Source organism: Psammomys obesus, unplaced genomic scaffold (genome assembly GCF_907164565.1).
Source record: "Psammomys obesus unplaced genomic scaffold, mPsaObe1.curated_primary_1811, whole genome shotgun sequence".
Classification (NCBI taxonomy): Eukaryota; Metazoa; Chordata; class Mammalia; order Rodentia; family Muridae; genus Psammomys; species Psammomys obesus.
This window is the reverse complement of record NW_026587216.1, coordinates 36,852,025-36,876,954: the sequence shown is the minus strand read 5'-3', so window position 1 is coordinate 36,876,954 and position 24,930 is coordinate 36,852,025. Positions and strand designations below refer to the sequence as shown.

General features: G+C 42.3%; 1 protein-coding gene and 1 non-coding gene across 2 annotated transcripts in view; both read left to right on the top strand.

Annotated features, from left to right (window-relative positions):
• Nsmaf (neutral sphingomyelinase activation associated factor) overlaps positions 1-24,930 on the top strand; it is a 62,004-nt gene that overhangs the window by 1,203 nt on the left and 35,871 nt on the right. The window contains exons 2-9 of the mRNA XM_055603421.1: positions 11,661-11,750; positions 15,737-15,815; positions 15,912-15,979; positions 16,055-16,091; positions 19,378-19,428; positions 21,802-21,873; positions 22,301-22,348; positions 22,448-22,500. Of these exons, the coding sequence (XP_055459396.1) occupies positions 11,661-11,750; positions 15,737-15,815; positions 15,912-15,979; positions 16,055-16,091; positions 19,378-19,428; positions 21,802-21,873; positions 22,301-22,348; positions 22,448-22,500 (498 nt within the window). The remainder of the gene's footprint in view (positions 1-11,660; positions 11,751-15,736; positions 15,816-15,911; positions 15,980-16,054; positions 16,092-19,377; positions 19,429-21,801; positions 21,874-22,300; positions 22,349-22,447; positions 22,501-24,930) is intronic.
• LOC129673775 (U6 spliceosomal RNA) lies at positions 15,015-15,122 on the top strand. Its single transcript, XR_008719707.1, has one exon. It is a non-coding gene; the product is annotated as a U6 spliceosomal RNA (small nuclear RNA).

Here is a 24,930-nt window from a genome sequence, read left to right as displayed (position 1 = left end):
GGGATGAACGGGAAAATCGGGAGAGGGGGTGTCTTGTGTTTTAGATTCTGACTTACTTTAATCGCCCTGCATTGCTCTGTAGTGTTAGGGGGACCCTCTGCCCTCTCGGTACTGTTTTGTTTACCTATTACTTAAGCTCACAGCACTCCAAGGTAAGAGTTCTCCCAGCCCAAGCATGTATCAGCGCTCAGCATCAGCTGTTCCCTACAATCAGCACCAGACGAATTCTACTTCCTGGTCGCCCCAGTTTTCATTTCTCTTCCTAATGGCTTTGCAGCCATGGGGTACAGGTCACAGATGTCTATTTGAATTAGAGGGACATTTCTGAGGAGTGTGAAATTTGAACTCAAACCAAACAGTTCTTTTTAAATCATAGAATTTATTGAAAAAAAAAAAAAAAGACCAACTTTTGAAAGTTAACTTTTGAAGAACCAACCTTATTGAGACTCAAGTTTAACCATTTCTGCACACGTGTTTTCTTGGCTTATCTGTCATTTCGCAACACTGAGGATACATGGTGGGATGATCAAGGCCCCTGACTATCTCAGTGAACTGTTTTCACCCCTGGGGAGTTTGAGGCTGGCTTCAGAGTCCCCTCTGCGCTGTGTACTTACTCACTGGCTCCTCTCATTCAGGGTTAGGGATTTTTAGATTTCTACAGCCACCAAACAACGACCCCAGAGAAGGAGAGACTAGAGTTAGCGTGTATTTCTTGGACTGCTGATTTCAGCTGCAGTTAGAATAAGTTGTGTTTTCGACAGAAGTAGAAGCAGCTCCTGATTGGGAGATTCTGCACCGGTGGTCTCTATCGCACTGATGGCAGAAGAAAGAACGGGGAGAAGGAGATATATTCTAGACGTTTAATGAGATGGAGGTGACCAGTGGTGGTACTGCATATGGCATTTAAGAGGACCAGAGAATGAAGGCCGGCTGTGATTTTTAGGAACAATATGAGACACTCAGTTAAATATTAATTTCAGATCACTTTTTAGCATATGTCCCATGTAGATTTGGGGACATATTTATGCCAAAAACCTACTACAAACTATATTGTCTATCTAAAATTCAGCTTTATCTGGACATCCTATACTGTCATTTGCCAAACCACACAGTGCTGCACTTGGACTTCTGATTTGAATAAGCATGTACTAGTGCTGTTTGCTGAAGTACACGAAAAAAAAAAAGGCTTTAGTAATTTTCAGGGCTAGAAAGCAAATAGATGGTTAGTTCAAATTAAATGCTCATGTATCCCTACAATGTCGGGAGCCATTTTAATTTTACTGGTTATTTTTAAATGCTATGATTAAAATCTTGATGAAGGCAAATGAAAAAGGTAAAGAGACAGTTCACTTATATTCTTTGAAATCGTTGGGCATGGAAGAAATGGTCAGTGGGTAGGAAAATGAGGATATTTTACAAACTGCACTTAACTTATTTCTATTCTTGCATATTTCTATTTAAATTTTGTCTTTGAAACTCTTTTCATCTTGGGTTATGTGGAAGTTTAGATAGCTGAGACACCGCGTGCCCCCAAAAGGAGAGCTGAAGTATGTATAGAATGAACAAGTTTGTGGTTTGTAAGCTGTCTTTTCAGGCTAAAACATTAGGTTCTTAATTTTCTGTTGTATGCCGATATGTTGTTACATTAGTGGTTTATAGGCAATCCGGAGACTTCCACTTTGCTCTAGATAGCCCACAGATATATAGTTCTTTGGTTATGCTGCTATTAAATGCATTTTACTCAGCGTGTTTGCTTATCAGTTGAGTTTGCATTTATTAAAAATACTTTCTCAGAGTACTGCAAGATTTGTTATTCTCCTGTGTAATCTTCCATTTCTAATGTGGAGCATTCCAGCCTTTTAGTTCCCTTTTATAGGTTATGCCAGGTATCGGGAAAGGAGAGAAATTGCAGAAGCAGTGTTCAGTCTTCAGGAGTGCTAATGGGTCACAACAAGCTGGGCATGTAAAGGAATTGGCTCACCTTTTCCACATATAACTCAGTGGGAGAGAAAATAAATGTTGCAAATATTTTGGCTAACTAAGGATTTACATTGGCTTCGTCAAAAATGCTTAGTACCTTATCTCCTTTTCTCGTTATGATGCCCAAAGAATCTGCCCATAAATGGAATTTGAGGATTTTTGCTAGATGTGTTTCATCAGCTCTATCTTTTAAGTGTGACATAAGTAGGGTGGGAATGCAAGGACTCGGAACTTCATTGTGGCTATTTTCCCTCCATGGCCTCCTCCCGTACCTCCAGCCCCATTCTTCCCTTCTTCCTTTTTTTCGATAGGTCACGTGTAGTCCAGGCTAGACTTGCACTATTGACGTTCTTGCCCACACTTCTCAAGTGCTGTGATTACAAGCATGCATCCTACCCAATACTGTATTAACCACGGTACGATTGCATTTTCCTTCTTTGTTATTGTTGATGCACTGAGGATGGAACTCAGGACTCATGCATGGTGCAGAAACACTTTACTTCTGTGTTATATCTTTGGCCTGGTTTCTTTTAAATACCACTGTGGTATCAATTTTTATCACCACTTAACTCGAAAGATTGTTATTTGATTTTTTTTTCTTATTATTTTTTTTTCCTTAGTGTTGGGGATTGAACACAGTGACTTGCAGATGGTAGGCAAATAGACTTATCCAGTCCTGCTACTTATTATTAATTTGTATTTTATGAGAAACTTTGAATTGTTATCTTTTTCCTGAGTGAATCTTTTAGGAACATATAATAACCTCACTATTCTAGTAATTTTTTGTCTGATATTAATATAGTAATATCAGTGGTTTTCAGGTGATTTTCATTATACAAAATTTTCTGTAACCTTGTTTTGAATATGTTTCTTGTGAAGTGTATTATCTAACTTTTAAACATAAAAGATTACATTTTGTTCATTTATTTTGTGTGTGTGTGTGTGTGTGTGTGTGTGTGCCTGTGTGCATGTGTGAATGGAGGTCAGCTGTAGGAGTCACTTCTCTTTTTCTACTGTGTGGATCCAAAGGATCAAACTTGGGCTGTCAGGCTTGGTAGCAAACACTGAGCCATTTGCAGGCCCCTTGTTGAATTTTCAGTAGTTCATCCTGAGTCTTTGTCTTAAGAAAAGCTCATTTATTATTAGTACAGAGTCATTTCTACTGTCTTCTCTGACTTCATCCCCTCTCTCAGGCTTCTTTCCTCTGTATGAAGTGATGTCCCTGTGTGTTCTTAATTTTCCTGCAGGGTACAGGGCTCTATATTCTAATTTTATCTTTGTGTTGGTGCTTATGCTTGGAGTTTTAACATTTAATTAATGAAGCTAATCATTCTCCTTACCTCCCTGTCAATCAATGAGCAGGCCCTGGAATAATTACTCCCGTCGTTCCCTACTAATTACAGTCCACTGTTGTTCAGTCAAGTCTACCCATTAGGCATTATGATGTCTGATTAATAATGGTGTAGTTTTATGTGCGTACTTGCTACAGTCTTTGGTGGACTTCCTTCTTGAATGTCATGTCTTCATTATGGACGTTTTCTTAATAATATCCTGGAATAGTTCCTCTGTTCAGATTCTGATGGCAGTGAGCTGCCTTTGTTTTTTGCATGTCTAAACAACCCCCCCCCTTTTTTTCCCCCTTGCTTTGAGAACAGTCTTGCTGGATGTATCATTCACTTAGCATAGTGAAGATTCTAAGCAAAGGAAGATGGCCAGGGGATGGCCCAGGAATTGCTGGGAAAGCAATAGGTCATGATACTACTAGGATGGAAATGGTGGTCTGCAGGTGTGCCCTGCACTCTGACAACACCGAGCTACCCAACATTGCCGCTTGAGATAGGGAGAAACTTGAGCCCTGCAGAATGACCAGGGGGCAAGTTACAGTAGGTCATGCTTGGTCCCCGCAGCATTTGTGGCTTTGGGTTGTCCTTACCCTCACTGGCTTGACTGGAAACTGCTTAAATCTGTAAGATCTGGCAGGCAGGATTTGCAGTATCCTTGTCTACAGTCGGGGAAACATGGGCACATTCCCTGGCATCATTTGGAGGCTAGGGTCCAAGCCTGTGGACAGCCAGAATTGATGGCCTTAAATACAAAGCCATAGCTGGATTCTGGGCAGCTTTGAAGGATACCACCTTTTCATCATCAGCAGACCAGTAGTGCTGTTATTGAACTGTTGAGAAGTAGAATGTCTTTTCTGGAAGCTTTGGAGGCCACCTCTCTGTGAGATTTGCTGCCATATATCCAGCCCTACTGATTTCTTTAAACTCAGATTTATTTGGTCTATTTTCTAAATAAACTCATCTATTCAGTTTCCTCACTACATATTGTAGTTGAATTTAAGTAATTAAGTAAATGATTTGACAAGGTCATAATAGCTTAGTCATGTGTGATGATTAATTTTGTCACTTTGACTGCATTGGGAAACTCTTGTGGACACACCTCTAAGTGTGTCTGAGGACATTTCCAGAGAAGATCAACAGAGAGCAAGACACGTCCAGAATGTGAATGGCCATTATGGGATGAAAGAGGAAAAGGAAGGGGCCTGTTAGCACAGGCAGTTCTCTCTCAGTGTGCTGGGACATTGATGTTAACTGCTGCTGACACCTTCCTGCCAGGATAGACTAAAACCTATGAAACTATGAGTCATAAAGACAAACCTAACACACCACGACTGAGTGCAAACTAGCATTAGCACCAAGGTCTTGGGCCCAGGTTCATCCCTTGTCCACTGTGACTTCCTGATTCTGACTTAAGCACAAGGCATGTGAACTGCTGGACAACACTTACTGGTATGGTCTCTGAAGTTTCAGATGAGTTTGGAGTGATGGAAGCCTAGTTTATATGATATTGGAATCTTAGTCTCACTGAGTCCCACAAGCCAGCAGCATGAGCATGCCTCAAGCTCACTAGCCAGGAAAGAGGCATGGGCTCCATCCCTAGACCACATCAGAATCTCACCTTAATGCAATTCCTAGATGATTGTGTGCTCATGAAAGTGGAAGATGCTCAAGATAATGTCAGTTTGACATCCAAGCTTTCTGTCTGTTTGCTTGTTCTTTCCAAGTACTTCTTTATCTTGATGACGTCCCCAGAGCCCCCTAGGCTATGGCTCTGTGTTTGTGTATGTGTGCCGTACTGCAGATTGCATACAGGGTCCTGAATATGTTGGGTAAGCACTCCACCACCGAGCTCTAGTACCCAGCCCACACAGCTATGAGTCTTGATGAGTGAGAAAGCTGAAAGACTTGTAAGAGCATTGGTAGTATGTCTACCTTTTGTTAGGATTTTGGAACCAAGCCTGCTATTGGGTTGCCTAGTAACTTATGATGTCCCTGGCCAGGTGGCACACCTGGAAGGCGTGGTTACCTTCCCCCTTAAAGGGACCAACCAGCCAGGTGGTCCCTCTCTTGGTCCCCACTCTCTTGCTCCCCTTCTCTTGACCTCTCTTGGCCCTCTCCCCTTTCCCTGTCAGGGCGCCCTCCTCTCTCTTTTCCCCATCATGTCCTGCTCTCTCCCTTCTCTCCCTCTCTTCATATCCATCTAATAAACCTCTTTCATATAAGATCTGTTATTATTTAATTTGTCCCATAACCTCACACTTTTATCCTCATAGGCTGTGGAAACTTGAAATTAGAAGCACCGGGCTTTATGGGTAGGGTCAACGGAAGGGGTTTTGTTAGCTGAAATGGGTCAGAAGTAATTATCTCACCAGTTGAGAAGAGAGTATAATTTCTTAGAGTCGAGCTAAGTCATGGAGCGTTAGACTTGCTGTGGAGGGGAAGAACTACAAAAGTCAGCTGAAATAGTGAACTTGGTTCTGCAGAGGAAGACGAACCAGTAATTTACATGGGCCAACGGGTACAGGAACTAGAAATACTCTTTAACCACTCAGATATTTCTATGCAAATTTGTAGACTATGGATAACTTGACATTAATTAGAGACACCTGGATGGAGGAGCTGCCTCCAGATTGGCCTGTGAGCATTTCCTTGATGGTTAACTGATGGCGGAGGTCCTAGCCCACTGTGGGCAATGGTATGATGAACAGTTATTCTGGGTTGTACAAGAAATAAATGAAATGTTTTTTCATGACCCTGGAAATAAGCTAGTAAGCAGCATTTTTCTGATAGGTTCTTGAGTTCCTGCCTTAAGGTTTCTGCCTTGAGAAACTAGAGAAACCCTAGTTTCTCTAGACCAGTGGTTCTCAGCCTTCCTAGTGCTGCAACCCTTTAATATAGTTCCTCATGCTGTGGTGACCCACTCCCACCATAACATTATTTTCATTGCTACCTCATAACTGTGATTTCTCAAGTTATGAATTGTGATGTAAATCTGGTTTTTGATGTTCTTAGGCGACCTCTGTGAAAAGGTCATTTGAGCCCCTGAGGGGGTGGTGACCCAGAGGTTGGGAGCCACTGCTCCAGATGAGCACTGTAGCCTGTAAGCAGAAATAAGACTTTCTTCCCTAAGTAGGTTTTGGTAATGGTATTTATCAAAGCAACAGAAAGCAAACTAGGACAAGGGGAAGTGTGTGTTTTAGTGTCACTGAAGTTTCGGGGGATGGGAGTTGAGATTAGAATCCAGGGCTGAAAAGCTGAAGATTTATGCAAAAGTATCAACCCACTAGGAGAGGCGGTGAGTTCTGGATACCAAGAAGCAAAATTCCTGTCATTCAGAACCAGAGTGAGTAGGGTCCACACAGTGAGGGCCTCTCGGAAGGAAGAACATAGATAACATACTCGTATTCATTCATTGCAAGCCAAGTCAGTGGATGGAAAAATGACAGCTGTGTACCTGGGGCAGACCAGAAAACAGGAAGTGGCAACAGTGACAAATGCTGAGAAGCTTCATTGAGCTAATTACAGTTCTTCACTTCCCTCTTAAAATTTTTCATTTGTCCTAATGCAGAGGGCTTGGGAATTTAGTTTACTTAATTCTGAACATTAAAGAGAAATTAATGAACCAAGTAGCAGTGAAGAAAGAAACCTTCAGAAAAATCAGTATTGCAAAGTTACCCATTTGAATAAAAAAACCTAAAACCTAGATTTTTGAGAAAGTAGTATTGAAAGCTTCAAGTGGAAAAAATATATCCATTATTACTGGGCAGTTCTGGAAAACATTTTCACTCAAGAAGTATGCATATGATCAAAAATATAATTGAGACCCTCTAGTCCAGATTACCTTTCCTGAGGAGTTGTTGGAAGCAAAGCAAGCAAACACAGAATGGCTATGTAATATTGTCCCTCCAAGCTGTTCTCCAGATCTGAGTTCAGAAGTTACAACTGGCTTCCAGAAAGTTGGAGCCTCCCCTGAATGGAGGCATTAATAATTTCTATAGGTTAAACAACAACAACAACAACAACAAAAACATATTTTTGAAGCTGTGTTTGGAATGAGAATGTATTTAGCTATTGGGCAGGACCACATGGGCTTAGGACTAAGAAAGTAGCTCTTCTTTCATACTTTTCTCATTGCAATGACCTTTGTCTAAAAGAGAATTTCATGAGGTGTGAAAAGGTGCAGAGGACACAGGGATCTGCTGACAGAAAAAGGCAGAGAGCTTGAGATTTGGAACTTAGTTGTCTAGTCATTTGGGAACTCTGAGAGAGCATGTATGCACTAGCTGGCCATAGTTCTAGATAGACAGAGTGTTCACACATCATGGAAAGAGGAAGTTGTTGCCAGTCTCCAGTTACCACTGGAGTGCAGCCCTGGTACTCTAGTCTCTGTTGGCAGACTTCTCATTGTTAGCTTAAAAAAAAAAAAAAAAAGAAAAAGGTAGCTTTCCATCATCTTCACTTGGGCAGAAGATAAAGTGTTTGTTTTGTTGTACTTTGGTTTTCGTATGTGTGTTGTGTACGTGTGCACAAAATTATATAGTTCATATAGTTAGATGAAATCTAATTTATGTAACTATTGAGAGTCTGAAAAGAATACTACAGAATATGGTCTTAGCATGCTGAGTACTTTGATAAAGAGCTGAAAAGGCCTCAGAAGTGAGGTCTCTGACCTCCTGCCTCCATGCCCTTCTCCTCTGAAGTGAGTCATGCGTCCCGAATTCGCCTTCCCCATGCTGTCTCATAGAACCTGAGAGCCCTTCTCCCTTAGCAAAGCACAGAAACTAAAAAGGGCAGTTTCTGTTTTCTCTGAAGACCTTCACTGTGAGGGTCCTGACCACACTCTGGAGGCGGAGAGGACCCTGAGCAGAGCTGTTGTTGGTTCCCTCTCCACCTAGCACCCTTCTGTCCTTCACTTTTCTGACAGCTGTCTTCCTTGTCATGTCTCATGGGCTTAGGCATAAGAGGGAGGCACTTGCTCCGGATCTTTGCAAGGCTCTCCTGTCATGCAAAACTTTGATTAAATAAAAATTTTAAGCTCTTTTCTTATGTGCCTGCCTTTGTTATGCAAGTGTTGAGTGTGACCATTAGGATGGATGAGGACAAGTTTCTGTTTCTGCCCCTACAACTCTCTTTAGGTTTTGCTAATGTTTGGGGGTGCGATGGTGTTTCCAGTGTGGTTTTCACCAACTGTAATCTTGCTTTGTATGTCTACCTTTTTCCTTTCTTTTTAAAAAATTTTTATTTTTTTTCTTCTTCACAATTTATTCATTATATATCCCGATTGAAACCCCCTCCCTCAACTCTCCCCCTTCTTCCCTCTTTGTCACATCCCCTTCGCCAAGTCCACTGAGAGAGGGGGTTCTCCACTATTGCCATCTGCCCATAGCATGTTAAGTCTCTTCAGGACTGCCTGGATCCTCGTCCTCAGTGGCCTGACAAGGCTGCATCATCAGGAGCGAGTGATCAAAGAGCAGTCAGCTGAGTTCATGATAGAGGCAGCCCCTGCTTTCCTCACTCAGAGATCCACATGGAGACTGAGCTGCCAATCAGTCACATCTTAGTGGAGGTCTAGGCCCTCTCCATGTGTGGTCCTCTGTTCTACCTGTTTTCTTAGTCTCTTCCTTATTTCAGAATCCAAGAAAGGTTTTTTCTGTTTGTTTTGATTGTTGAAATTTTACACAGACAGTTTGTTCAACCACCTCTCTCGTAGGAGCACAGCAGCCTGGCTTAATCTGAGGGTTAGTTTGGGTTTTCAGGGTGTGGTTGACAAATCCTGGACACTGCGGCTTTCCTATGTCCTGCGCAGTGCCAGCCAGGTGTCAGAGCACTTTTTCCACTGAGCTTGTGCTAGATTTACATGGGTAAGCTGGCACAGGCCTAACTGTAAACACTGTGGGCCCGCTGTCAGCGGGCTTGGGAAGAGCTGTGGAGGCAGTGTGCATGCACGCTCTCCGTCAGGCTGACCAGAGTGAAACAACTGCTCAAGTGTTAAGCATATGAATATGCTTTAAATTTCAGGTGGAGTGAGGATAGCGTGACATGTGTTTAAATAATGACCTGCTGAACGAGGAAATGTGTCTAGAAAATGACCCACTCTATAAAGATGGGCTACCCTAAGACTACTCAGGACCATGGGCACAAGTCTTCTAGAGAAATAATTCGCGGTTTTCTGTAATACTTATGCGTGAAAGCTCAAAATCATGAAACTGCAAGAGAGTTGACTTTGAAGTTTTTTAAGTATTGGGTTTTTTTACTCCATAGAATATTGTTGAAAGTTAATTGAAATAAATTTTACATGGAAAGTATTTAAAGCAGATACCAGTATGGGCTTCAGAGAAAACAGTCCCTTAAACTGTTAATGTTAAGCAGGACGCTTTGGTTACACTCCTTCTCTGTAGGTTTGCATTTCTTGTAAAATAGAGGTACTGATAAATGAAGGAAACCATTAATTTATGATAGATTTACTGCTAAAAAGTGGGCATGCATGTGTCTTAATTATTGAGTGGAAAAACAGCTGTTTTGGAAGTGCTGTGCCAGAAAATCCTGCACGTGTCTTGTTGAAGAACACTTCCTCTGCTTTCTACTTTCTGTGGGAGGAATGGGGACAGCTGGGAACAGGAGGAAGTGCACACCAGCCCATTGAGGACAACCAGAATTAGGGGGTATAAATAGTGAGTTCCCGACTAGCACCTTCTGGGACATCACCTGATACATCAAAGGAACGCCCCCACACTCCTGACTGTACTGGATTCAGATGGACCCAGCAGCAGTTTAGGCTATGCCCTGGCAAGCTTAGCTTATGACTAATTTTTTTTTTTAATATGCTGGATACTAAACCGAATTCATGACTAATTCTTGTTCAGAGAACAAGATTTTAAAATGGAGGCCAGATCAATAAAGCCCAGCCTGCAAAACTGGTTCCTGTACTCATTCATTTTAATTTCATGAGTCAGGTTTTTGCTTTTTGGTTGTTTTTTGAATGAGGAGATGCTCATTACTCAAGGATGTTAATTAGAGCACTTCGACCTTTTCTTCTGTTCCTTGTGCTGTCTCCAGTCCTTGGCCCGTATTCTTCCTGCTTGCCTGGTTGTCACTGTCATGTTTTGTCTTTATAACAGTATCCATTAGTCTTTGACCTTTTCTTCTGACCCTGCGTTGTCTCTCGTCCTTCAGTTTGTGTTATTCTGCTTGTTTGCGTCTTGTTCGTTCACATTAGAAGCTCCTATCTAGGAGTGGCTTGTTGATAGCTGACACCCGCAGGTACTGTGCTTGGGGGAGTGAGTGCTTGCGTTGGTTTTCTTGCGTGGAACTGTCTTGGGAAGCATCTGCACTGATTTCCAAGTGCGGCTAAGTCTCCTGTCTGCTCTCTGCCTCCCACAGATTGGCTCCCATCTCGTCCTCGCTTTGATAGCTCTCTAGTCTGCCATCCTCTTTGGGGTTTGTCATTTAAAAATATTTTATTCACATCTTAGTTTTGATCCAGAAAGACACAAAATAAACAATATCCTGTGTACTCCACATTTAATCTAGATCTCTTCCTTTAGGGCGGCAGAACGTCTATATCGGTCTGAAGTCTGACACTGTCTGAAAGCTTTCTCTGTGACTCCAGATGCTGTCTGTAGTCCCTTCTCATGGGGCATGTGTCTTGTACTTTGTGGCCTTATACTTCTTTCTGTGGCCGTTCACCTAAATTATTACTTTCCTTTCTTACTGGTGTGTATGTGCACACAGTGTGGTACTAGTGTGGAGGTCAGTGGACAGCTCTCAGGAGTAAGTTATCTCCTTCCCTGGGCACCTGGGGTTGCTCAGGTCACCGGGCTTGAGCATCAGTCACCTTTTCCTAAACCACCTCACCTCTTTACATTTCTGCCATGTCTTCCTGTTAAACTTCAGAGCGCTTACACTCAAGGAACTATACAACTCAGTTGACTTGTTTTACTTATTAAGCACGTGTGGTATCTAAAACATCAGGGTGGTTATAGCCATCTTCACACCTACCTCCTAGAGCGCACTGCCTCACTGGAGTCATGAGAACTGAACTCAGTGTGGGACATGGTTTCAGGTGTGGCAGGGTAGGGGCAGGGAAGACGGGCTTGTGCCATCAGGGGCCAGTGACATGAAAATCCCATGGGGTGGAAAGCAAGGTCTTCAAAAGCAGTTTCACTCAGTTAGGGATTTGTGTGAGGAGAGTGCATCTTCCTTGTGAAGGGCTCCTTTGGGGGCAGGGGAAAGGGGAGTGTGGGCTGGGGATGTGGGTGCAGGCATTTTGTGTGCACAGTCTTCTCCATTCCTGTAAACCAGATGCAACATGAAGCTATCTTTCTGTTACTCGTCTAGGTTTTCCTTACTGCTGCTCAACTTGGAGGAATACTACTTTGAACAGCACACAGCCTTCCATGTTCAGCACCAGGGCAGCCCCAGGGAAAGGTGAGCAACCTCACACAGCTCTGGCCTCACACAGACTGTAAGGCCTGTCATCTTTAAAATGGGGTTCCCCCTTCTCTTTCCTTAGGTAGGTGATGAGACTGTGGCATAACTTACAGCGGCTCCTGTGAGGCTGCCGGTCAGGGCTCTGGTCTGTCTGGTTACGTTGCTCCTGTATTCCTCTGGTCACACAGAGCACCTTGCTCTCTGATACGGGTTGTAGTGAAGCAATGATCATAAAACTATGGAGCAGTTAAGAAAGGTCAGCCCCTTCAAAATGAAGTAATAACTACTACAGTGTGAACCAGAGCCAGATCTGCTTTCTGCATAACTACTAATTCCTCCTTTGAAAACAGACAAGTTGCTTTGCATCAATATTCTGAAAGCTATGAGTCAAAGCATGTTTTTTGGTCTTTGAATTTTTTTCTTATACAAATTGTACTTTAGTGTCACTAAATTGCTGATTAATATGAAGTTATTCTTAATTGAAAAATTCTAGCTAGTAAATACAATGGATTGAGAGAGTTTAACCCCCTTCTGAAGCGATGGATTTATATGAGGGCATCAGCAAAGTCCATGCAGTCTTTGGACCCAGTGAATGGCCACTGGCTCTTACTGGTATATGACCAGTTGTTTTGGAGCAGCCACTGCCATTGTTTCCATGAAGCCCATGCTCGATTGCTCTGTGACTGTGTGATCTATAAAGATACATCCGTCTGGCTCTGTAGAGACTGTACCATAATTACATGGTATATCGTAATCTTCAAGGGCTGCCAAAACCATCAGGTGAGAATTTACTGAGAAGCTTTGCCATGGGCATGTCAAGATTAACCTCACCTCAAGTCCCTCGTATCTGCTGCTGTGAAGGCACCATGTGTCTCTCTGTCACATGAGGCACTGTCAGATGAAACAACAGAATCTCTTCTAGTCTGGTGGATAATTTAAAGGAAGAACATGGTAAAGGAATATCACAGATGCAGGAAGCCACATTATGGAGCTGGCACGTGAGGTCACTGTTTTAGCGGGAGGGCTCTTGTCTGGAATCCTCGAGAAAATGTGGTTTCTGTGCTAGTACTGCACAAGGCACAACAGAAATCATGATATGGGGAAATTATTTTATATTAACAAACGTGAAGCGTAAGCCAGGAGTGGTGGTGCACTCTTTAATCCCAACAGTTGGGAGGCAGAAGCAGGCAGATCTTTATGAGTTTGAGGCCAACCTGGTCCACAGAGCTAGTTCCAGGGTAGCCAGAGCTACACAGAAAACCCTGTCTTGAAGAAAAAAAAAAAAAGGAAAGAGTATATCATCAATCAAATGTAATGTAAATGTAGACTCTGGATTTTGATTTGAGTAAACAGGCTATGAAAATACATTTATGAAATGAAAACATTTTAGGGATAGACCCATTATTAAGATTGCTGCTTGCTTCTGTGACAACCCCTACTCCCCACCTCCAAAAGTAACAGCCTACACAGAACGCCATCGAAGAGAACGCTTGAAAATTGTGGTAAGGATACTGAAGTGTAGCTCTGCCCAATTGGTGGTTTCTGGCTGGGGTACATGTGCGGAAGACTCAGTTTTCTTTAGGGCTGGACACTGGGAGTTTGACCATGCTCCAGTGGGTACATGGGCAACACAAATTGGACTTTTTTTTTCTTCTTCTTCTCTTGGAGGGGAGAGGAGGTCATGGATGGGTGCAGAACCGGGAGGACGGAAAGTGAGTGTGCTCGGGATTCATGATGTGAAATTCCCAAAAAAAATCAATAAAAATTTAGAAAGATAAAAGAAAGAGTGCTGTGTCTCTGGTAAGAGTTCTGTATGGAGCCCAGCAGGGTTTAAGGAGGGGCTCAGATAAGAAGCAAAAATGACCACATACTGGCAAATGCTAAAGGAAGGTGTTTGGTATGCGGGCATTTTCTGTTCTGTTAGCTTAGACTTAGAAATGTCTTACTACTAAAGAAAATCTTACTATTTGTTAAGTTTGGATAGTAAAAGTTCGTGTACTTAACATGAAACATGTAAATTTTCAAAACCCTATGAGAAAGCAGAGTTGTAAACTGAATTATAGCCTTCTGTATGACGGGCCTGATCACCCATTCAGTGCATGTATTGAGTAGTGAAGATTACCTGCTCCGGTAAACTTCCTTCCATAAAGAGGACGGAGTGCTGTTCTGGGAGTTGGAGGGCTTCTCAGATTAGTGCTTGCAGTTCTCAGTGGCTTGTGTCTGTCTGAACTTCAGATTTCTAAGTTATATACAGATGTAGAGTCACAGGTTTTCTCCTTAGATTCTCACAAATACCTAAGTCCTTGAATGCTCAGGTTCCTTACAAAACGTGGTATAGTATTAGCATGCAAACCTTCAAGCATCTTCCTGTTTACCTAACACATCTGTGCTTATGTGCAGCGCTGAACAGCCTACGTAGCACTTCATCCCCATCTATTTAGCACAGTGTTTGACACACAGCAAATCCTAGTTTTGTTTTTGGAACTCTCTAAAATTAAAACGAAAAAAATCTGATTTGGTTGAGTTTATGGAGATAGAACCTTGGAAATACAGGGCCAGCTGTGGTTGCTTCAGCTAAAATAGTGTCATGTGTGACCCCAGAGCACTGGAGTGAGAGCATTCACCCAGATACCAACCAAGGACTGGAAAAGTATCCACATGCCACTGAAATGGTTTTAAAGGAGGCAAGGGCTGGGCAGATGGCTCACTGGTCAGGGCGTTTATCATGCACTCTTGAGGACTAGAATTCAGACCCTCAGAACCATGTCAATTAGTGGCCCATTGTGCCAGTGTGCCTGCAATTCCAGCCCTAGAAGACAGGAGAGCCGGTTTCCCTAGAGCAAGCTGGCTAGTGAAACTAACCATATCCATGACCTCTGGGTGCTGTGGGGAGACCGTACCTCAAAGAGCAAGGTGTAACATCACCCATAGCCCTCCACATGCATGTACACACACACGGACATGGATGTTCCCCACACACATGCACGGACATGAAAATGGGAGAAAAAGTGTGAGATCATAAAAATTGTACTTGTATATAAATGCCTGACTTCATACTAAGTTGTTGTCTTGGTTTCATTACTGATAAAAGAAAGTAAAGGTGATGTATATTGGCCAACTTAACAGCCTCAAAGTCACTTGAATATAATTTTCAAAACTTAGTAAAGCCATATGAATGTCCTAAGAAAGTAAGGAAGTGGTCAGCCCCACATCTGCTTATGTGATATCACATTGACACAGGCTTTACAATCGCTTACTGCCATGCTCACTTTGGCAGCACACGTACTAAAATTAGGACGATGCAGAGAAGATTAGCATGGCCCCTGTGCAAGGAGAGCATGCAAAATTCGTGAAGCGTTCCATATTTTTGAATAAAGCAGCATGTTTAGATCAGAACTTGAAAAAAAATTGCTTACTGCCATGAAATAGATTTTTTTCCCTGAATCCCTCAAAATCATTGTTTATGGTATTTTTGTCTGTAAAATTCAAACTTAGTTTTTCTGTGCTTTTAAAAAGAAAAACAAAACCAACCCAAACAAACAAAAACAAAAACAATGGATTTAGTTAATTAATTGTACCCATTTAGTATTGTCTTCTGAGTAGTTCTTCCAGATTGAGAGAGTGAAAAGCCAATGAATATACTGAAAACATCACAGATTTAGCATGTGTCAGTGCTTCTGAGCCTTAGTTTCTTTGGAGAGCAGTTGTAAAGACTCAAAATAATAATAATGGTAGTCATAGTAATGAATAATAATTAATGGGGTTATGGAGCTGCACTCGACAAGCAAAGCCAGAACTTCAGCATGTGACGTTTCAGTGTGGAGATATGGGGACATGGTGGCTTTTTTCATTCTGCTGTGCCCTTTCCCAGCTGTCAAGCTTCTATTAGCTGACACTTTAGCAATCCACATTCTAGTTAAAATAAATAACTTTTGTGATTGTCCTGGTGTTCTTCAAATAATCTCTTCTCCTCTGGCTCCTAGGAAAATCAGAGGCTCCTTAAAAATATGTTCAAAATCAGTGATTTTTGAACCAGATGCTATATCCCAGCCCATTCTTAAGGTAAAGGCGTTTTGAATGTGAGCAGAAACATTCCTAATTGTGTGCATATTTTTATCTTTGCTTGTTTTTCTAATCTTTCCTTTCAATTTTATCCAGATTCCTTTGAGAGACTGTTTAAAAATAGGAAAACATGGAGAAAATGGAGCCAATAGACAATTTGGAAAGTATGTAATTTTTTACTTTTAATTTTACTTCAACAAAAGTATTTTATGTCTGATGATTTTTAATCTGCATTTCAGGGCAAAATCTTGGGGTATTTCCCTCATTTTCAGTCAGGTAAGAAGTATTTAGTAAACATATTTGCTAAAAATATTAACATGTATTTTTCCAAACTTGTGTAACAATTCCTATGCATGAGTATGTTCAATTTTTTTATGATAAAATTATTCACTTATATAAATATCAACTGGAAACCATTGGAATAAATGTTTAAATGTCTTGAGAATTTAGTGATCGAGAAATAAACTTTTTAAAAGATAAGATTTTCCCACAGGACACTCCATACTTACTAAGTATAAGAACTGCAGTTTGTCCCCGGAGGTCAGTGTGGGGAGGCTGGAATGAAAGCACCACAGTTAGTTCCGTGGCCGCCCGCTGGTAAAGGTGGGAAGCCAGGGCCAGGACGCATAAGTGACCGAGGCTCACGCGTGGCAGCCCAGCGATGCCTCTGGAAGGTTAGGCTCTCCTATCAGGAATGCATGAGCTATTGCCTTCTGTTCATTCCAGATCTATGTGTCCAGATCTATGCAGTATTCACATGCATCCACAGCTGTACCAAGAGCAGTATTGGCATCACATGACAAATTGAAATGTAGTTTTTCTCCTGGCGTCTCATTAATTAGTCTGTAGATGAGGGAAAAAAAGTAAAGAAAGAGCACAGGCCTATCTTTGGTCTGCAACTTCAAGTTCTTTCTCTGCCAAAGGATGTGTTATCTGGGTTGCCTGGACTCTCTGTAGAGCTCTAGTTCTGTGTACTGCCAGGGTGTCCAGAGAAACATCTGCTGTGATCAAATGCGTGCCGGAAATCTGTGGGGAACAACGTACTTGAGCCCAGAGATTTGCAGAGAGGACAGTGCCTAGAGCATCTGTCTGCGGGAGTAGAGTGGGGGGGGAGGTGAGAGCGACCCCTGCTGTCGGAATAACTGAACCCTGTGTTCATAGAACTCTGTTTAACCTGTGTTGACATTTATCGTATGAAATCCGTGAACTTTTAGATTAAGTAACTTTGTTAGTACCTTTGTAATTCTAATTTAAAAAAAAAAAGAAAAGATTAATGAACTCTATTCAACCTCATTTTTCTTAAAGAAGAGTCATGAACTATCTTCAACTCTATATTTAATGTCCAGGTGCAAACAGGGACCATCATCTGGTGCTCTGTGGAGGGAGCACTGTCATTAACCCTCGTCCTGTGTGCTCATATGTGTATTTCTTATTACATCATTAGCTTCATTAGCATCATTGCAGGCCATCCATAGCTTTCAAGGAAGTAATTAAAAGTAATGTTTCCTTTAGAAAACTACCTATTTCAGTAAAGTTTTAGTAACTTGGTTCCAGAAGTAAAGCTCGGAATCCTTTCTTCTTAAATAGTTTTAGGAAGAGATCTCAGATGGCACTAATTCAAAATCAAGGGGTACCGAGATGCAAGCGACTCTTTCAAGGATTATTTTAAGCTTCATATGTCCAGACTTTTCCCGAGTCTCAGAAATGGGTTTAGTTCAGAGTTTTGCTTTCAGAATTTCGTTATTGTTGTTGCAATTGGAATAACATGTTTGTGTGTATATTGTGTCTGTTTGTATAAATAGTAGTTTTAAACCGTACACGTGTTCAGCAGGGGAGGTGGAAACAAATCTGTCCTCCAGTGTCAGTTATTGGTAAGTGTTATGAAGAAGATAAAAGCAGGACAGAAGTGTGGTGCACATTAGGGAACCCTTCTGTGCTGCTTTAGACAGAGTGGTTAGAACAGGCTCACAGAGAAAGCGACTTGACCACTGCCAGCAAGGTGAGCAGGCAGTGATCATGAAAGGCAGGAGGTGAGTGAAGTCAGGACACGGGTTCAGATAAGAGCACTAGAGGAAGGCTGGCGCAGGAGCAGGGACACTGTTATGATGGCCTCCGAACCACAGTAAGGCTTTAGAGTGAAGGGCAAATGTGAAAGACCACTGCGGAGCTAGAAGAAAAGGACTCTGACCTGATGTCTATGTCTTTGAAATGCTTCTGATGAGGGTCACAGGTGGAGCCAGGAGAGCCAGAGGCATTCAGAAACCCTGGTGCTTTGGGTCAGGGTGGTGAATGCTAGTCACTGTCTTGACACATTCTGAAGAAGAGCCTGGCGGTGTGCTGATGACTTAGTTGCAGTGTATAAAAGAGAAAAATCCAGAAAGACTTCCAGCTAGCTTTTACTGAGGTAAAAGGTGAGGGTGGGATCGCGGACAGGGAGGTGCAGCTTGATTGAGAATGTGAGGTATGGGCTGCCTATAGGCCTCCCAGAGACATGGGAAGATGCCAGGGGGTTCTTGTCTAGGTTCATGAAGCTGAAGTCAGAAGGACACATTGGAGACTTGGCATTTCTGATGAATTTTTAAGCCCTGGGGCTGGATACCATTTCCCCAGTACTGGTTATTATGAACAGATGGGTTCTGAAAGCAAGACTCTGGCTTTCCAGTGTTGGAGACTAGGAAGAAAACCAGGTCCAGAAGGGAGGCAAGGCGGAGCAGAGAGGAGGAGTGCTGTGTGCCACATGGACAGTGTTTCTGCAGCTATGCCACAACTCCCAGAAGGACACCAAGGAGGCTTGAAAATTAGCCATGGGGTTTGCTGGCCTGGAGGTCTCGAGCGCCTCCTGTGACTCAGAGAAGTGGCTTCTGTAGTTTAGTGGGATAAAAGCCCGTGATGGGCCCAAGAGAAGTCACAAATACTCTGGCAAAAAGTCTTAATACAGAAAAGTCAGACAAATGACCAGAGGAGGGCGTGAGACTAACAGGGTGGCTACCTGTGGCTTGTATGAAATGGAAGAGGGTTCTCTAGGTGTTCTACGAGCAGTTAGTGAAGACGCACAGGGAGGGGCCAGGCTCTGCCAGGAGTGGGGGTGGGCAGGGAACCACAGTCAGGCAGCTGGTGCCCTCTGGCGGATGGTGGTGCTCACACTGCACAGTTATTAATGTGCAGGTGGAGCGGTGACCTCATGCAAACATCACGTGCCAACTCTCCTTAAGGGAGGAGGTGTCTCTTGATGTCATTGAATGGATCCTAGCACCATGCCTTTGCTTTTCCCATTTGTTAGGAAACTGGCTTCTAGACTGACAAGCTTCCTTCTCTTACCTGATTGGCTACTTATTACAAATGGTAACATTCACATGACATCTTGAACCCCACTTACTAATGATTCTCTTCTTAATGAAATATTTGTTATTTAAATGTCAGTACCTTAAAACCATACTAATATAAATATGGGTACCTTTGCAAATAGAGATCGTATAACAATTTAAACATTGAATTCATAGTATAGAAATTTTTATAGCGAAAACTTGTGGTTATTATTTCAGTGTTGACTTATCTTTTTCAGGTATATTTTATTAAAGAACACAATATTGTTGCACCATATAAGATAGAACGGGTAAGTAAAGATTTCCACATATTGGAAATTTATGCAGTGATTTTTGACAATAAGGTTTTTATAGTTAACATCTTTAATCAAATATGTTAATACTGAGTACATCAAAGTATATTAACAGTTATTATAAAAGTACCCAAATGTTCCACAGACATGTTGCCTTAATAGCAGAACCTTAGAGATGATATTAGAAATGGAAGAAATGAAAAGAAATGGCTAAGGAGTTAAGCACTAGCTGCTCTTCCAAATGCCAAGGTTTGTTACCTTGTTACCTACACAGTAGCTAAAACCCATTTGTAACTCCAATGCTAGAGAATCTGGTGCCCTCTCTGGTCTCTGCAGGCATTGCACAGAAATGGTACATAGACGTGTATGCAGGCAAAATATCCATACACAGGAAGAAAAAGAGAGAGAGAGAGAGAGAGAGAGAGGGAGAGAGAGAGAGAGAAAAGAAAAGAAAGAACAGAGGGAGGGAGGGAAAGAAAAAGAAAGAAATTAACTGATTAACTAACAGACTAAAATTGGGATGTACAAATTTATAAGAATATTTACTAAATATCTCTAAGAAATTTTTGTCTAACATTACTGAAAAAAAATTAAGAACTACTTAGAGTTTATAACATACACTGTATTTGATAGCTCAGGCTTTCATAAAGTGTTAATTTGGTGGAAGTTGTGGATTTATCAAGGAAACATAGGTGTTTGAGCTCTGTTCTGTTCCTTTACCCGGCAGCACAGTGAGGTCGTGAGGTCACTGCTGCCCAAAGGGTGTAGCTAGCGCCTTGTAACGACACTTCTGCAATTATAAAAGCCACACTTTCTGTGCGAACCCAGGCCTGCGTGCTGAGTCTGCTCCATGTGCGGGCCAGTCTGTAGTATCTTAGCCAGCAGTTGATGAAACACAGACTGCTCACGCAGTTCTACAGACAAGAAAACTTGCATGCGCATGTCACCCAGGAGCTGGACAGTCCAGTCCACTGTGTTTGACTGTCTCTTCCTACCTGCTAAATCAGTCTTGCCATGTAACCTGCTGTGACATTGCCTTTACACTGTGACAAAAGCCCTGGGGCCAGTAGGCCCCCCTCCTCTCAAGGTGAGACTGTCCCTGGGTACCCTTCCTCTGGTAGCTCTGCTGAGACCAGAGTACAGAGCTGTAGCTCAAGTGCCAGCCCCAATGTTGGCATTGCAAGGTGGGGGGGTGGGGCTGGTTCTCTAGGACACAGATCGTCAGGCTGTTAAACTTATGTATGTATGGGTCTGTGTGTGTGTGCATGCACGCACACCTATGTATATGTAGTGCATGGGAGAGACTGAGACAGAAGAGTGTTATAGGGAATTTATTACAAGGAATTGACACGTGAGATGATGAGGTAGACGCCCAGCCTCTGGAGAGCCAAGACTGTAAGATGGGCTTACACAGAAGAGAAGGAAAGCCCAGTGTCCCAGCAGGAAGACAGCCACAAAGGAGGAATTTCTGTCTTTTATCTGTAGTCTTTTGTTCTTTCTGGACCTTGGCTGACAAGCCTCACTTCCTTTGAAGAGGCCAGTCTGTTTTACTCAGTATAGTGGTTCACGTGCTGATTTCACTCAGATACTCCCTCATAGACATATGCAAACAACGAGATCTATTTGCAGTTTTGTGGCCCAGTCAAATTGACATGAAAAGTTAGCCGACATGTATGCCTGTCCTCAGAGCACATAAGCATATGAAGTGAATACTGAGGGAGCTGAAGGGCCACCTAGACATCAGTGCAGTGACGGTGAGAAATTGCCACCACACTCAGCAATGAGAAGGGCACCCAGTGAGAATGTCAGTCCGGAGCCAACATCGGAGGCTAGGTGGACCTCATGGCTCTAGCACAGGCCATTCCACCCACCAGTGACACACATCACATGCTAGTCACAGAGCAAGCCATCACAGAAGTAAGACTGAAGTCACTGTCCCACCGCAGGGAGGTGAAAAGAGAGCTGCAAAGCCACTAGTAGTGCAGCTAGACAGCACGCTCTCAGGCTGGCAGTGTATCAAAGAAATGAAAAGAGAAACTTGAAAGCATTGCATGGCAACTGAAAACAAAGAGAGAATGCCAGATTATGGAGCTAAGCAGCAGTAAGAGGAATGTAAGGTAAATGGTTACGTTACAAAAGAAGAAAGACCCAACATAAAGCTAACCCCTGCCCCTCAAGGAAGGAAAGCAGGAAGTGCAGAAACTCCCAGTGTGTGGAAGGCATTGAGGTACAAAACAGCCCTGGATCTTGCAAATATAGCTCCCTGGAGCTCTCCCTTCTGGGACACTGCAGAAATGTGCAGGATAGGCAGCTGCTGCAGACCCGCTTCTCAAGCATCAGGTTGACATGCTGCTGCTTCTGTCCTGCCAGGGAAACATGGAGTATGTCTTTGAACTGGAAGTTTCTGGGAAGGTGGAAGATGTTGTGGAGACATTGTTACAGGTAAGCCGCCGGCCATTCACTCTGGCACCCAGAGAAGGCAGAGCAGACTGAGCTGAGACTGAGCCAGAATCCTTGGTTTCTGGTTTCACTTTTGTTTTGAGGCAGGAGCTTCTGTAGCTGAGGCTGGCCTCCCTCCAGCCTCTCCCTCCCTGGCACTGGGATTAAAAACTTGCACTAACACATCTACTCAGACGCTACTTTTTTAACCTCATATTTCATATTACCCAAAAATTGTCACTTTTCTAAAGATGCTGTAAATTTACTTGACTGTGCTGAATTTGGAAACTTAACTAGGAAAAGCCACAGACATTCCAGAATCTCTACTGCTACTAAGTGACCAAGTCATCAGGATTTTTCCATTGCTTCTAAAGAAATGCCTGCTGTTACTTGCAAGGAGAACTAATTGTGTGCATTTGTAACATTGTAGCTGCACAGGGCATCCTGTCTTGACAAACTCGGTGACCAAATGGCCATGGTGAGTGTCCCAACAATTGCTGTATTTGATTAGGAGTTAACTTTTTTTATTCTCATGCGGTATACTCACATCCATGTTTTTAAATGGTTTTTCTCATAGATAACAGCTATCTTGCAGTCACGTTTGGCTAGAACGTCATTTGACAAAAATAGGTAAGCTTTCAAGATTTTGTTTTCTGATTAGAATGCAGTGAACAGTTCCATCTGTAGGCATCTCTCAGCATGTTCAAAACTGATGTGGGCTGGGGTATGGGAGAGCACTTGCCTAACACATATGAGGCTTTGGGTCTGGCCTCAGCACCCCAAACAAACAAAACTGCTGCCATTGTCATCATCATCATCTTACTCAGAACCTGCTCTTCTTAGGGAATGATCCAGCCTAAGAATGAGAACTATCAGAGCTTCCTTCTTCCTGACACCTGCCATTTAGAAAACCTGTGTATACCTACTGCTGTCATCTCCCTGGCCTGTTCACTTGTCTTCTCCCCCATCAGTACACCATAGCAACAGCAGCAGCCATCAGTACATCATAGCAACCCTTAGTCCGTCTTCGCAGTGCTGGTGTTCATCTTCACTCTGATGGTGATGATGCACTAAAATGTGTCCTGTGTAAAGGACACATGCACCACTTGACTCTTGGAAGATACAGTGTACAAGATGACATACTGCCATGGTCTCAGCCCCTTCCATGGCGGTGCTTGCCCACTGCTCACTGTTCCAGGTGGCTGGCAGCTTCATGAGGTCTGGGCTCTGGCTGCTTGCAGAGGGAGCAGATCCTCTGCTCATGTGTGCTCTGCCCTCCAAGCCTTTGTCATGCTCTCTTGTTCCCTCGTGTTCTCTTTCCTCTGCTCTTTCATCTTAGCCCCTTGATGCTTAGAATGTGCCTGTCTTTTGTTCCTGGCTAACTGAGCTTTCTGATTTTAGCTTCACTGTCAGTTCTTCTAGAGATTCTTTCTTTGGCCCTTCAAATTGCATTGAATACTTTCCTATCATTCCCCACAGAGACCAGGAGAGTACACTTACTGTTCTAATGGTTTTTCCATTGATTTCCCTAGCTTATTAAGCACACAATACCTTTTCCGAGAATAGTGGTGCTTTTTTTTTATTATCCTAGTCTCTTGTTTATTTCTTCCCTTATATTAAATAGATGTGGGCTACAAGCCAATATTTTCATTTCATATTCTTCTGTATTACTTTATCTTTATAATAACTATTAATACCAGGCTGTGTACAACCGTCTGTAACTCCATTTCTAGGGGAACTGACCTTCTAGGGCACCAGGCACAAACGTGGTGCGCAGACATACATGTGAGCAAAACTCAGCACATAAAATGAAATAAGTAAATCTTACCAAAATTAAAAGGTGGTTCACTTTGAAAATTTTAATTTATTTGCCCAGGACCCAAAATGTTATGCTGGGGGATTTAGAGAGGAGTCTTGGTGGTGTAAAATGAATTCCGGTCATGTGCATTCTTTCTAAAAAGTGAAAGTAAACTTGCAAACATAAGCTTACATCATATTTTTCAAGAAATACCTGTTATTGAAGAAATAGAACTGTGTTTTTCCCACTTCTTATGTTGAAAAGGTTCAAATTCTGTCAAGTTGAAAGAATAATATAATGAACACAGATAGCTTATGACTTATTGGTTATGTGTTTGTAAATGGATTTCCAGTTTGCTTTAGATATCGACATGCTCATTGGCATATTCGTGTCATTGCTCTGGTGTGTGTGTTCATTTTAGTAGAGGCTTTTTGTTGGTTTTTGTTTGTTTGTTTGTTTGTTTTTTCATTATTTCCTCGGCAGTGCAGTAAGGCAGCTTCTGTGTAGCACTTGGAGGGCATTAGCTATTCTAAGTCATCTAAACTTGCCAGTTCAACTCGCAAAGGGTGTGGTTGTAGCTCACGAAAATACTGTGTCCTTGTAGATAAGGAATTTAGGCAACTGCATATTTGTGTGTGTGTATGTGTGTGCATGCATGCATCTCTATGTAGTATACATGCATGTGTTTGTGTGCTTGAGTATAACTTTTTTGACACTAAGTTATAGGACATCATGATACTGTCCCACAAGTACTTAGGCATGTATCTGTTAAAAGGATGTCCTTGCAGTCCTGGGTATCACTGTCAAATCCAATTAGTTACAACATCCTCTAACACACAGCTCCAATTCACATTTGTTCACTTGGTCCCCAACATTTTCCTAAAAATTCTTTAATTTGGAAAAGCTTTAGGTTTTCAAGTGAAGGATTCTGTAGCATCCTTCATTCCTCGCTTCACTCTCCCCAGTGTTAGGTATTTGGTGTGTAGGTGCTGCCATCTTTTCCTGGGCACATGTCCTAGGTATTTGCTTAGTGCCACTGAAATTTTCTTCTCCAAATATTTGTTGCTGGTATAGAAATATAGTAAATTCTTTTTCATTAACCATTTTGTTAATATCTTGGAAGCAGATGTCTTACCTTATTCTTGATATTGTGGGGAACAGGGTGTAATGTTTAAGAAAGATGCCAGCTGTAGGTTTTTCATATTCATTGTCATAGCTCCTTTTTGTTTTAGTCTGCTGAAAGTTTTTCAATAAAAGAAGTA